General features: G+C 35.2%; 1 protein-coding gene across 1 annotated transcript in view; it reads left to right on the top strand.

The window, feature by feature from the left end:
* Positions 1 to 15,559, top strand: part of Ubx (ultrabithorax) — a 95,445-nt gene that overhangs the window by 69,554 nt on the left and 10,332 nt on the right. The window contains exon 2 of the mRNA XM_018539916.1: positions 11,640 to 12,048. Coding sequence (XP_018395418.1) covers positions 11,640 to 11,956 — 317 coding nt within the window. The 3' untranslated portion in view covers positions 11,957 to 12,048. The remainder of the gene's footprint in view (positions 1 to 11,639; positions 12,049 to 15,559) is intronic.

Here is a 15,559-nt window from a genome sequence, read left to right as displayed (position 1 = left end):
TTATCGGCAATACTTGCACCGCAGCCAATCTGGTTGGCAACATGGCGTGTTGGCGAAACAGAGGGGCGCGGTAGAGGGAATTGGTAGGAGGGCATGGGGTAGTGCGTGAGGGAGGGAGGCAGAAAGGGGGTAGGACGAAAAAAGAGTCTCATCGCAAGGGCTGGCCCCGCGGGGACTAATTTTTATTTTCCCTGTTTTCCAGTAAGTGCTCCGCGTCCACCTATTTCTCATAAATTTGAATTAATTTACATGCATTTGAATTTAATGCACCGCCATGCTTTATCAAAGCAATTAAGCTTTTAAGCGCGCATTTGCATTAATCCAATGTTTACAATTACGGCACGAACCTCTTTTTCGAGCGTAGCCCGGGTTATTCCCCCTCTGCTGACTACTGCCGAGAGAGACTTAAGATATCTGTAGATTGGTGTCCTATCTCTTATGTTATATTTCATTGAGTTAATGAATTTATCACTAATTAGCGATCTCAGGAGGAGTAATGCACCGCGTTAAGTCATCGAGCGTACTAAACGACTCATGTACGTGCGAGACACGATAAGACCTACATAATTAATATTAATATCTACTCTTTGCACGGATTGCCTATCGTGTATCTTCCTTGTATAATAAATATTTCTAATTTATATAACACACGCGTTACGGTAATATATTTTCTATGATAGTTGCAGAAAGATAATTAGCTAATACGTCATTACAATGAAATAAAGTTCTGCTTCGTTGTATAATACCTACATTTCTCATACTACGTACATACGTCTTTTTCTTGATTTATTATAACCTTCTTGTGTAACTTGTCATTTCAAAGACAAGTTCTCTTTTTTAAATTCGTATTCATTTAGTATTTTTACGCCAATTAATAACATTTAAAGATTATAAGCTACAAATAATCCAAAAAAAAAAAAAAAAAAAAAAAAAAAAAAAAAAAAAAAAAAAAAAAAAAAAAAAAAAAAAAAAAAAAAAAAAAAAAAAAAAAAAAAAAAAAAAAAAAAAAAAAAAAAAAAAAAAAAAAAAAAAAAAAAAAAAAAAAAAAAAAAAAAAACAATAAAGTGTTAATGTGAGTCGACACTAGTTGTTATATAGTGTGTATTCTTTATATATAAAATTTTATTCAATAATGAACAATAAAAATGTAATTTAAAATTACGTTATTGAATAAAATTTCACATTGCCATTTTATCGTTTCTTTTGGATTTATTCATATGAGCCTCGTAATTACTTTATTTGCTAAATACAATGTTTTTGAAAAAGTTCTTCGAATTAAAAATATTTTTTAACTTCACATTTGATTGATCTTTCTGTTTTTTCCTCTCCTTCTGTGACATTCTTACTCTCTCTTTTCCAATATACGAAAGAGGGTATATTGTCTCGTGGACGTGTAGGTATGAGATTAGTATCTATAGATATAATATAGGGAGTGAAGCCCTATTCAAAGCGGATGATTCAGTGGCCGCTGCTGCGCTTGGATAAGATCTCGTAGCGTGCCGCCTCGTCCATCTTAACCGCGAGAGACCGGCCAACCTGTAACAGCTAACCATTCGCCAACCAACCGGACCATCTCTTTCCGTTTTTTCACCCTTTTGCGCGGAATCGCGGAATCCAGATAATCCATAGTGTGTCCGGCGTTTCGGTCGAAGTCCTGGACATCTCGATAGAGCGTGGCTCATTATACGTGTCGCTCGATCACTCGATACCCAAGCACTTTTTCACGGAGCATTCATTACGTCTGGATTCAGTGAGTCACACACATGGCGGACTTTTTAATATGCCAGAAAGGCTGCCGCGCGGAGAACATTTTTGGCAGCTCCGCACTCTCGCGTATTGCGGATATGCGTGAATGGAGTATTCCGCGAGTAGTTCGCCCTCTAACTTTCTTGATTTACGCGAGTTCATTATTATTTTCGCGCTACGGAATAATCGCACTTCTTGCCTCTTTCGCATTTTCTGTAAACCTCCCTTCTTTTCATTGGTCTACGAGAGATGAAAACTACAACTGCGGGTTGAATAATGGTGCAAATTTTTTTTTCGCCATAACTCTACATTTTGTACCGAATATATTCGTTAGAAACTTAGAGACACAATTGCGATAAAGAGGAGTAAAATATTTCAGGTTACAGTAGAGTGTCCTCTTCTGCGAAAAAGTTGGCGTCTTAGTAATTATATTTGATTCCGCTGTCATCATTTTGCACCTCTAAAACTATACGAGTTCGCAGAGATATTTGCGGCGGCAGCGGCACAAGATTATTGTCTTTTTACGACTCTTTAAATGCGAGCAATATCGCTCCACCATTATCGCGCGCGCCACTTTTTTAACGTTGTTGGACGCGTCAAGTATAATTTGCTCCCCCTATGAAATTCCAAAGCTGTCCGTAGTAATCATTAGTAATTGCGATGCTATCTAACGTATCGTTTTCGAAAATCCAAATTCAAAGTGCAGTTCAACCGCGGCGCGGTAATCATAGTTTCTTACAGGTTAAACGCGCGATGGCGTCTTATTCGTCAGAGAACCGGCTTTTTCTTTCTCCTCCTCCTCAGACTGTATCTGAACGTACCGCGGTAGGCCCCCTGGGGCCTCGTCGAATCACAAGAACGGGAAACCTGCCCTCTATGTCTTGCTCCGCTCTGAGAGGAGCATACTGCAAAAGAATGTAAATAAAAGGTTTGCCGGCAATCCGCGTATAGCCCCGCTTGCAAATTATCAAATCATCTAGTCCGATACTTATTAATGCGTATAAGTTAAGTCATTACCATGAGACACGTAACCATAAGGGAACTACACACGTTGGAGATTTACATCGCTCCCTGCCGTTCCCCTGGATCTATAATTATAACGTCTGATATCTCGGAAAGTTCCATTAATAAAAGACATTCTTTGCAATTTATCAAACAAACGCGCTCGGGCGCGTCTGCAGAAACTGCTAATTAGCTTTAATCGTTTGCCACTTCGTTTACGGACTAATAATAACGCGCTCCGAAAGGAAGATTCGCATTCGGAGTTACGCGACAAAATTCGCGAAAGTTGGTGCGTTAATTCACGTAATCCACGCGGCTTTCCACGGAGATGGAATGCATCCGCACGCACCTACTATGCGCGATCTCTTCGAGGGCCATGGCCGTAGAGTTGGAAATAAGGCGGCAATAAAGCATATGTAAAATATATTCTTGAATTCCTTTTAGGACGCAGATATATGTGGATGGTTCGTGGGTCGGTTGCCCGCTGGTAACCATGTCCCCCCTTCCTCTCACAATGGCGGATACGCACACGTATCTATTTTGTGTATGCGTGTTACCTGGCGTGTGAGTTTATAGATGCGAGGCGATGTAAGTAAGACAGACGATCCATTTCATTAGAAGGTGTCGCGACGTTACTCACCTGTATTGGTCTCTCTCTCTCTCTCTCTCTCTCTCTCCACTTCTCTCGTATTGGAAATATTTTTTTTTTCTTTTCAACTCTCGGCCTCTTTGGTGATTATTTATACGATCAAAAGGATACTTTGCCAAGCGTCTGTCTCATAGTCAAAGGTAAAAAAAGAAACGACGTCGTCGTAGGAAAATCGTAAATTCATTGGCAAGGTAGTACCGCATTGTAACATCGATGAACATCCAAAATAAACATGGTGGAACAATGGACAAAAATGTCAAATCGTAAACCATATCGTTTCTCTTCGGCGAGATTTTCGCACGAGGAAACAACAATGACGATTCGGATAGGACTTCGAGGAATGGAAACCCTCGGCGTGGAAACGAAGAGCAACAAGAAAGGGAAAGTTCGTCGTTTATTTCCCCTCGGATAGGGGAAACGAGGGAGACGGAGAAAGATGTACGGAGCCGCGAGGTGTCGCCTTACAACCGGCTCGGTTCTCTTACCTATACGCCGAGCCTCCTTTGCATGCCATCTCCACCACCATCTCGGTTCGGCTTGCTCCTTTTGTATGCCCCGTCCCACAGCGTCCTCCTTCTCTTCCCCTTTGCTCGAGATGCACCGTTGCGTTCGGTCTTTGCATAATTATTACGATTACCGCGAGTAGCAGCTGGCTCGTTGTAGAGAAGCCACCTCGTATCCTCCCTCTTTCTCCTCCTCCTCCTCCTCCTCCTCCTCCTGTTCCTTCTTCCAGCTTCCTCTTTCTTTCTTATACCTCCCTTTCGTTCTCGTTGTTGAGTGTCAGAAAATGAGAGATGAAAAAGAGAAGGAGATCTTATATTCGCGTGTGTGTGTTAATTAAATTTCTTGAGGGGATACACGCAAAATTATCGTCGGGATCTCTGCCGGCCACTTTTTTGCTCGCGATTAATTGCGTGCTTCGACAGACTGTCAGCCAATCAGCGTCTTCGCTCCATGTCATCAGATGCAGCGATGGCTGAATTACAACGAATCACGTAACTCAGAAGCGCGTTAATGATATTCCGTCTACGAACTTCATTAAAACGCAGAGAACGAATATTATTTTGAGTAATATACGAATGACGACTATAATGATCGATCTTTATTCCATTACGATAATGTAAATTGTAACTGTACCATATTATAATCAGCAATTCATTCGATTTAAAAATGCATTCAGGATTGATTAATTTTATATTTATTACTAGAAAGATAAAAATATTAATGACTTTTAAAGATGTGTAAAAATAATGTACAAACTAATACAAATTTTCAAACAATTGCGATATATATATATTAAAAAAATTTTAGTCATTTTTTTCATTATTTTCGCTTAGTAAAACTTTACTTACGTATATGTATAAAGAAGTAAAGTCGCTACCTTGCTCGCGGCATGATTGCGCGCTTATTCAAAAATACTCACACGTATAAAGCTGATTCTTGAATAGGTTATAGCTCCCTTCTTTTTATGGTATATCCCTCTAATTACTGGCAACATTCTTGTCCGTGTCGTGTAATTTTTCTCAATGTATTCCTCATCGTTTTACCGAACCATGATTACATGAATGGATTCACCAAATTATCGTTCCTTCCGAAATTAACTGGAGTTTGAAAAAATTACTCCAAAAAAGAATACTCCATTCACGCAATATACAGAGTGTTCAAAAAACCACCTCAGTGTTTATATAATATGTTGTATGTAGATAATACTTACCATATTGAGTAAAATAATCTTAGTGAACTTAGTTGAAACTGTCGAAAGCTCAACTTTTTTCTATATCTACATATACTTGCTGAATGGTTTTTTTAATACTCTGTATAATTTAATAATTGGCACAGCAATTATAATGAATCTTCTCAATCGCAAATATATATCTCGAAACAATAGCTTCTTTAGACATACATTCGTTAAATATAAGTTTTTTTTTATTATAATATAAATAACACGTATGTGTAATTTCTCTATCTTATACAGTTACAAATATACATTATACATTACAAATTATTAGTTACAATTTTAGCAAGGCAGTCGTAAAATCCAACTTTACTCAATATTTTTCTTTTTTAATATTTTATTACAATTTAGACTATTTGCTCGTTGGATTATTGCTGGCGTAAGAAATGTTAAGCTTATTACACGTAGCAACGAGACGCAGCTAAATTCTATAAGCGTTTTATCTGACCACTAATTCTATTGGTTGGTAGCTGTAGAAGAAATATACGCGTCTTTGCTGTTCCTCATTTGCGAGTGTCAACCCTTAGTTTATTTATACCGTCAGGTTTTTAGCATGTATTTATGATCGTTGAGGTTTCCGTCGTCACACCCCGAGAGGTCGCGTTGCCTCTCCCCTAAAAGAGAGACGATGTCTCGGCAGTGTAACGTCGCACTCTTCGTTAGTCTCTGTTGTATATAACTTATTAATTACGGTTGACTAATGCGCTCCAGCTGTGCCACGTAGCAACATCTTACCTTCTCCCTTCGTCCACTAACTTTCTCCCGGTGCTTTCTCGGCAGCCCTTAGGAGAGGAAAGAGAGTATGAAGAGAAAGAGCGAGAGAGGAGAAAAGAGAAGAGAAGAGAAGAGGAGAGGAGGAGGAGGAGGAGGAGATGCCCTGGCAGAAAACGAGACGAAGGTCCTGGTAGAGCGTAAGAGGGAAGGGAGACGTGGAAGGGGATCTGGAAGGTATGGAAGAAGGTGGGAGAGAAGAGAGTAGAACGCGAGGGACGCTAGGCAGTAACTCACGCCCCCGAGAGGATTACCTACCTTGGCAAGGCTGGAGGAGGGTATATCCCACGTTGAGCTACGATCTTGCTGCGTAGCTACGCGTTCCTCATACCAAGTGTCCTCGGTACTCCCGTGCCGCGTGCAAACAGGGTTCTTTGAGAGCGTGAGCGCGTTCCGGATGGCACCGGAAGACCGAAACTGGTGATACGTGAAGAGACTATTCCGTTTCAAATGAGATGGAATATTGTTACAAGATACGCTCGAAAGGGGCATATAAAGCAGCCCCTACGAAGTAAATAAGATGTAATAATTTATAACATAAGAAAGCGCGTCAAACGTATTCCCATGTACAAGTCTTTTAATTTTTATCGCTACGTTTGCGAAAAGAGTCAAATTACAATTAAAAATCTAAATCTGATAATTTATTCTAATATTATATATTGCGAAGAATATCACGTAATTTTTGGCGTTTCGTTCCGGCTTCCACTACTGGACTCATCAGTAAGGCATTGATTTGACTCTTATTCGCCCTGTTTAACGTATTAATTATTATTATATAAGAGTCCTTGAAATCTTCAATTGATTTGTTTTGCGAAATGAGTTAATAAAAATAGTGGCACTTGTATTATATACATACGTTATATCAGAATATACAATAGTACACGTAATAATACGTACCTACATGTATAGTTTGAATACGATTTTTTATAAACATTTACAGTTTAATTAATTCGGAAATCAATATTTTTTTTATACAGACAATACTTTTTTAAACATTAGTGTATACTTAAAAGATTTTTTAATTTTCATTTGAATTAAAAAAAAATGCAAAAAATTGAAAATATACAAATGTATAACAATATATGTAGTATCTTTTCATATATAATTTCGCTATATACGATCTTTCTGTTTTTATTATGTTTATACGAAAATTGAATTGTATAAAAATACAATTCAATTTTCATAAAACTACGATTTATTGAAATATATATATTAATTGTTATTTAATTTAGGAGCACATGAAATACAATTTCCTGACGTTTGATGTATCATTAGTCTTATGTACAAAAACCGTCCAACGTTGCGGAAACTCGGGGGGATAAGCCTACAGGAAATATCTCAGGAGGAAGTCTGGGAAGTCCTTCATGGACCCAATTCACTTACTTTGATTTGATTGGTCCCATGTATGATTCGACGTCGTATATATACCTACCGTGTAACCGGCAGGGAAGCGGAAAAGGAGTGAGGGTTACTGAAGGCAAGCTTTGGTATCGTGTTTTGCAAAGTTATACCGGCAAATCCCCAGCAGCAATCAACGTATTGGCTGTTCTTGTTAGAGTTGGCAACCAGTTAAGTCGCTCCCTTTCTCAGTTTATGGTTGAATACGTCGAAACTCGGCAGATTTCTTTCAACCGTCACTCCCTTTCGCATTTGAAACTGTTCTCAATGAGCCGAAAAAAAATGTTTCATTACTTGGTGAAATTTTTTTAGTTTTTCAAGTCGAGTTTCTTTCATACGATCAATTTTTTTCAAGATCTTTCTTTTATGTATACTTTTTGAAACAACACGAGAATTAGTTCGAATGAATCAAATTAATAATTATGCATTGATAAATAGAAATTTCGTAATAAAACACAACTTCGAGAGAGTTGATAAAAGAAAAAAGTTTATTTCTCTCATAATATTTTATGATATGACGACTTTAAACTTTTTTTTATTATAACTTAGACTTTTGGAAGAACAATTCGTCGGACGAAGGTTTCCGCGAGGTTGAAATTTTTTAGAATATACGGGCAAACATTTTTCAAGAAAGGCGTGAATAACGACCGAAATATTTTTCGCTCTTCTAAACGTGCTCTACGGTTTTCCCACTTTGCTGTTCAGCCAGCCAATCCCTCCCGGCATGCTTTGCCGATCTCCTTTTTCTTTGTTCCTCCAAATGAAAGCATTTTAGGGTCTCAGCATAAAATTTATCCACCCCTTCGGTTTAAACAGCTATGCACATCTCCTTTTACTTCACAGGAGTGCGGTAATCTTGATATTTCATCCCCTAATTTCGTTTAGTGCGATATCTCATGGATGAAACGCCATGTAAAGTGAGACTCGTAATAAATTTGAGGATAAATAATTAAAGATAAAAAATAATTTCTACATCAGTATTATACATATTTTTCCAAAATTTGTATACATCTATCTATAGATGTCGCATAAAAAGTAAAATTTTTATTATTTTTTAACTCGAGTGTAGCATATATAGGGTGAGGCATTTAAAACAGGTCACCTGAATACTCGTTTGTTTTTAATAATAGAAGGAAAAGTATCAAACAAAAGTTGCTTGGTTTCGAGGGGCACATATATCTAATATAATATCAATAATTGTTTTATAAGTGAAGGCGTAAAGGATAGTCAAAGGTCAAATCTGTTTTTTTAAATGGAATGATATGTTTTTTTATTTACATTCTGATAGAACATTTTAAGACAGATACAATAACCTATAACTACGCAAGGTCAATAATGGAAAATAATTGAACGGAAAATAAATTGTTTTAAGGCACTCTTCGAATAATTTCGTGTCTTCTCTGCTTGTTGATATACCGCAAATAGCATTATCCATATTTACTGATCGGTTTGAATTTATCTGTAGATCCAAGTGAGTATCTTGCGAAATGCGTTATACGAAAGCGGAAAAAGTCGATATGATTTTTATCTATGGTGCGATTTATATTCGCAAAACACGCACTTCGATTGATAGCTCTATCAGAATGTAAATAAAAAACATTATTCCATTTAAAAAAACAGATTTGTCCTTTGCGTATTCTTTACACCTCCACCTACAAAACAATTTATTGATATCACATTATGTGCCTCTCGAAACCAAGCAACTTTTGTTTGATACTTTTCCTTCTATTGTTAAAAACAAACGAGTTATTCAGGCGACCTGTTTTAAATACCTCACCCTGTATATCACTTGGAATATTTTTATATTCCGATTTTTATATTCTGAGAAAATATGAATTATTGTAAAATATTATTTTGTATGGATATTTATTATTATAGATATTTTCTTTTATTTTTAATAAAATCTATGAATTTTTAAATATACAACTTCATCAAAAATCCGTAATAAAAAAATGGTATAAGAGCGTTATTTAAAATTTTTATTGTTTAGAAATAATAGTTATTTAATTAATGAAGCTACTAACGTGCTTATTCCACTTAATATTTATTTGATTTCTTACATTTTCAAAAAATTGTATTATAATGATAGATTCATATCCATAATATTCTCAAATAATAATAAATCGGAAAGTATAATAATATACAATTTGTTGTTAATGATAGTGATTTTAAATAGGGTGTAAACACATCTCGTTTACATAAAAAAAAAGATTGAGTGATTCTCGGGTTAAATGACAATTAAATAAAAAAGTAATATATTAGAAGCAAAGAATTTTTATCTCCTTTTTTTGTTTTGTGTTTTATATACTCTTTATTATTTTATATTATATTTTCTCTCTCTCTCTCTCTCTCTCTCTTTCTCTCTTTCTCGTAAGAGAAATATAATAATATTTTCTATGGAAAAAAAAACCTTAAATTGAGAATAAATGTATATACGTAATAATTACAGCAATATACAAGTAATGTTATAATATTCTATATTTCTTATTTGCATACAAATATAAGAAATTGGTTTAATTAGTACAGAATGTTCAGTTTTATTTCTAAAATTTGAAAAAAAAAGGTTTGTTGCTTTCGATCTACTACGTCCGCGTTCCGGAACGCGTGCCAATAAAATACGTGGAGAGAGAATGATTCTGCTATAGGGATAATAGGAAGCTTTGATAGAAGATTTTGAAATGGAAGGGAACCAGACTTGTTGGGGTCCGTGTGACAAATAACCGTTAAAAACGCAGCGTCGTAACTCCACGCCCTTCCACGCGACGCAAACCCGATATGACAACCTGGCGTGAGAATCGCGGGGGTGACAGAGGGAATGGGTAGAGATGCCCGGAGGGGTAGTAGCCTGGACGGCAGGGCACTTGATTACATCGCGATAGCAAACATCATGTTGATATAAACTTTGTTTCGGTATGATATGGATACAATGGCTGTCTGGAATTCTGACTGTATGTGCATCAGTCAGGCACCGTGTAACTTTGCACATTTTGTACCTTGTGATAACACAGATCAGCGTGATGCGATTATGTGCAAACTTGAACGTTTAGTAGGTGATTTGATTTGTATTAGGATGTTGAGATATATTAGTCTTGCATGTTAAAAAGAAAACTGTTACATTTTATTTTTTTGAAATTTTTGAAAATAGATTTTTTTTCTATTAAATTTATCATATTATTATATATTAGACTATATGTATATGCCTTTTCTAGATTATGCTATGTACTTTTTTAAAATTGTAAACTCTATGAATTTATATCTATGAGTCTTGAAGAGTCTGTCGTCATGTTGAATCCTTTATTAATGTATATTCGAAGGTTTTAGCAAGAACTAATCTGTTAAAGTTATCAGAACAGTTTTAAGAAGTTGGAAAAATATAAAAACAAAATAATATATGTACTTTTTATTCTTGGCCATTGGTTAATTGTACTTTTGGAGCAATCGATCCAAGTCGAATGCGGAAGGATAAGCCGATATAGCAAAAGTCGTAATATTATGGATATTTATGCACTTGGGCACGCACCGTATGCGAGCAAAAATCGAGTAAAAGGAGACTGCTTACGGCCGAGAAGAGAGGTTGGTTTAGGTTGGATACCGGTGGCAGAGGTGAAACGGGAGGGTTTTTACGAGGCAGTAATGGCCGATAAGGTGAGCTTGCGCCCCCACTGTCGGGGCTTACTCCGCTACTGTACCCAAGTGACTGTTCAACAGTACCTATTCGCTGTCGTATACTCCCTTACTTTCTCTCGGAACGATTCATGCCACGCTTTATTTTAAGCCGTTTACACATTTCCTTTATCGGCACGAGCCTCGTTTATATCGCCGCGTTTGATATTCGCAGTCCTAAAGCGCTGCGGGATATCAGAAATTCGTTAGAATGCTCTTTTAATAAGTATCTTAAGTGGCAGCTCATAAAGATAACATAACTTGTTTTAGAACAAGATAAGCAACAAGAATGAAATGAATCGATTGAATCTACATTCAATTCCTATATCAAAATATTTCACTATATACAATGTAAATATATATATTTCTCCTGTTATTTTTAAATAAAATTTACAATGTTTTTATCAATCAATTTTTTTATTTTAAATGCTTTGACAACGTACTTAGGCAAAGATATGATTACGTATTATCATTAGCGAAATAATAAAATTTTTTAACGCGCCATCTAAAGCGTGGTTCAGTGATTTAATTGTATTGATATAGGAGTCAATTAACATATTTCTACAGATTGTCATCATCTCAATCACTGTTTGTAATTCTTACGGATAGATACAGCATGAGAAAAGAACAAAAAGAGTTCACCCGTTCACCGCAACCCTTGTTTGTTGTTCTCAGGGGCGAACGGAATGCGCAGGCGCGGCCGACAGACCTACACGCGCTACCAGACTCTGGAGCTGGAGAAGGAATTCCACACGAACCACTATCTTACCAGGCGGAGGCGAATCGAGATGGCACACGCGCTCTGCCTGACAGAACGGCAAATCAAGATTTGGTTCCAGAATCGGCGAATGAAGTTGAAGAAAGAGATTCAGGCGATCAAGGAGCTAAACGAACAGGAGAAGCAAGCGCAGGCACAAAAGGCGGCAGCAGCAGCGGCGGCGGCTGCGCATCAGCAACAAGGGGGCGGTGGGGGACCAGAGGGGGGCAACTAGGGGTACGCCCTGCATCGGAGCCCCCCTGACCACCCCACCGCCAATCCACACCACCCTCTACTAGCACCGCAATGTACACAGCTGTATTAAAGGTAAGTGATTTTTTCTTATAATTTATATTTTCGCGCTTCTTCCTGAGTATTTTGATTAATCGTAATAGCCCGTAATACGATTTTTTGAAAAAAAAAAAGATCTATCAATCTTTTTAAAGCACTTTAGTACCTACTTACATACATATATTTATTATATGTAGGCACACACCACGCTTCTTTATATTTACCTATATTCTTAGTAATGATATCAATAAGATAGACATCTTTATATAAAATTATTTGTTACTAGAAACAGGTTCACAAATATATTCAAATAATTATAATTTTTAGCAATTATGGTCTTTGTAGATCTCACCATCAATATTTTGATTGTAAATTTTGATTTGTAAAATTGAATTTTTTAATCATTAAAAAATAAGTAAAATGCAATCCGATTTCTAAAAATTCGTTGTTAAGGCTTTGACAAGTATATCCTATGTCATAACTTTTTCAGACTTATATGTATAATCCGCGCGGAGTAATAAAAAATTTATTTAATTTTTTAAAGACTTCTGTTGCTGACAAAAGATAAAATTTATGTTGCCGAGGATTAACAATATTGTTTCAATATTTATTCTTATCATTTTTTGATATATTATACTTGTATGGGTATATATATATTTTTCGGCAATATTAAAATATAAAATAGCAGTCTAGCACTCTTTGTGGACTAACAAAGCGGACGTATGCGTTTGATGCAACAGTTAGGATTATGTGATATGCATTTAAAAAACGGTAGTCATATAAACGTTAAAAGCGGTGTTAAAAATGAGATTCGAGCTTTTAGCAGCAGCGGCTTTAAAATTAAGTTTACTCGGCGGGCTTAATGAGGATAAACCGCGTACAAGCGTGCTTTCATAATTTTCTAAGTTATGCTATTCACGTGTGTTTAACTTGCGCTGAACGTGCATCCCGAGGGAGCGACGAACGCAAACTTAAAATATCGTGTCGCGTTTTTCCTGTCGTTTCTGCTAGTATCGAATAAAAAACTTATCAGTTTTATCGCGCTATTTATTTCCGTTATTTTAAACGATCTTGGTATGAAGTAAAATTACGGCGTTTCGTATTGTAAATTTTCTAGTTACAAAATCGAAAATTGTCGAAGTACGTAAATTAAAAAAAAAAAGAAAGTCACTTATATGTATATTTAGAAACGATAGATTGTCTGAAGCAAGTGGATGACGCAAAGAAGAAAGTATAGAAAGCGTATAGTTAGGTAAAAAAAAACCTATACAATGGTACCTATTTCACTTCTCCATATCACAAAAAATTTGCTGTATAATTTATATTTCTCGAGAACCAACTATCCATTCTCAAAAAATAGGAGGATCCTTTAAATTGGTCGGCCCAGACAATATCAACTGTAAAAAAAGGTTTCCGCTTTTTTCTTTCACACTTTCACGTGAATCTTTGTGTTGGAAGATATTTACGATTCTTCGCATATTTGAGCTAAAAAACAGACCTTAGAAGCGCACACTAACTTTCAAAGTAGCATACAATTCTGATTGTGTCAATTGTGTTGCACACATTTTTTTTTTCACAAGTACAAATATACTTTTTATTGACTGCAACTTTAAATATCTTTATGCTTGAAATTTTCAAGATCATGTTTTAAATTATTATTAAAAAAGGCAGAATTTTTTTAAATCTAAAATACATAGGTAAAACGTTAAATGTATATTGTAACACTACCATAAAAAAATCACGCGAACTTTAATTTATTACATATACGTTCTCAAAATATTTAATACGTCTGCGGCAGAAAGGAAATACGCCAGGCAAAGAACTATGATCGAAACTCCTTATTCTTCGGAACCCACTGGAGCGCTTAATATCTCTTTTTTGGTATCTTCGGGCGACGAAGAAGTTCGGGCATAAATTTTGTCCCGATTGCACGTAATATTACGCCAGCGAAGCGATTCCCCGATTAACTCCGTGGATTGCACCGTAATTGTACGCCACTTGAAACGCGATTAAATAACTCTTCGCCGGTAATATTTATTTAATCGTGCTTATTTAATCGCCCATATCAGAGTAATCGTAGTCTTGAAATAGAATCGTTATCGACTTCTGGCCACAATCATAGAAATAAAATAATTTGCTTAACGAAAATTTATATTTGAAAATTACTTTTATTTATGACTGATATTTTCTTATTTATTATACACGTATTTTTTTATATCTTTTTTTATTACATATGTTGTATATATTTTTTATTACATATTTTATGTATACGTTTTATTTTCTATTATTCATAATTAATGCATTTAATAAATAAATCAGGCAAACTTTATATGTTTGTCATTTTACAAAGAATTTTATAAAAGTAAATCGTTCCGAATTCCACATCCATTATTTGAAAAGGAATGAAATGTAGATTTGCTTCTGTGAGTCGATCTAGATATATGGGAAGATAAATTTTGATAGAGGACATGAAAAAGCAATTTAGGAGAGTTTTAATGGTCAATGTATGAGAGAGAGAGAGACGGTCGTGACGGTATCGAATGATTAATTTATTTATTCTATCGAGTTAGGATTGCCACACATACATAAATGTTCTTATCATATTTATGTTAAAAAATGTATTCAGTATTTTATATTTTTATTTGTATCTACGTGTACTTAGAAAAAAAGGAAATTTTACCGCACAAATATATAATCTAATTTCATATTTTATATAAGATTTTATAATATAAATATTTAACATACATGTTTATATTTATATATTATATGTGTATACGTATTATATGTATACATGCCATATTGCGTACGGCAATCATGTTTCTAAACAGAAGCGAGTAAGTTATTTATAACCAAGAACATTTCTGATTACACAACACTTCTGATTAATAATTATAATTAGTTTACTCAAGATTCTTTTAATTTATATTAATTAATCAATATTTTTGGTCGAATTTATAAATATTAGATTTTTGAATGTTATGTGTGAATTCTTATGTTTTTTATATTTTATATAAAGTAAGTTGATACAATTTTAAATATGGTATAAATCTGAATGAAATAAAATTTGAATTCAATTTTTCAAATTTAAATTTGAGTTATTCCTGTTTGATGCTCTTCAGTATCCTCTATATATGAGATCACAGAGTTATTTCGCAGATTGGACTATTTTATTTCGTTCAAAAAATTGTACCATGTTTGAAATTGTATCATATCTTATCCTACATGCATAACAATGTACAAATACCAATAGCAATGCCATCTATCGGTTTTAATAGTTTCTGAGTTAAGTTATGGCTGCTTTCATCCTTCTGTTCGTGGGCGTGGCTAAGGCGTGGAAATCTACACGTTTTGGCATTGATTTATTATTTACCATAAAAATTTATTGTCATTTAATGACATAAAGTCATTAAACTATACACTGATTATATTAATTATCAGTAAATGTACTTCAAGTATACGAAATATGAAATAACATTCAAAATTTGAATTGCTCCATGTAACACTCCGCCAGGCACTTGTTTTACATCCATCTAAACCCCTTTCATGA

This window comes from Cyphomyrmex costatus, unplaced genomic scaffold (genome assembly GCF_001594065.2).
Source record: "Cyphomyrmex costatus isolate MS0001 unplaced genomic scaffold, Ccosl1.0 scaffold229, whole genome shotgun sequence".
NCBI lineage: Eukaryota > Metazoa > Arthropoda > Insecta > Hymenoptera > Formicidae > Cyphomyrmex > Cyphomyrmex costatus.
The sequence above is the reverse complement of the archived record's forward strand: the minus strand, read 5'-3'. Positions and strand labels throughout refer to the sequence as shown.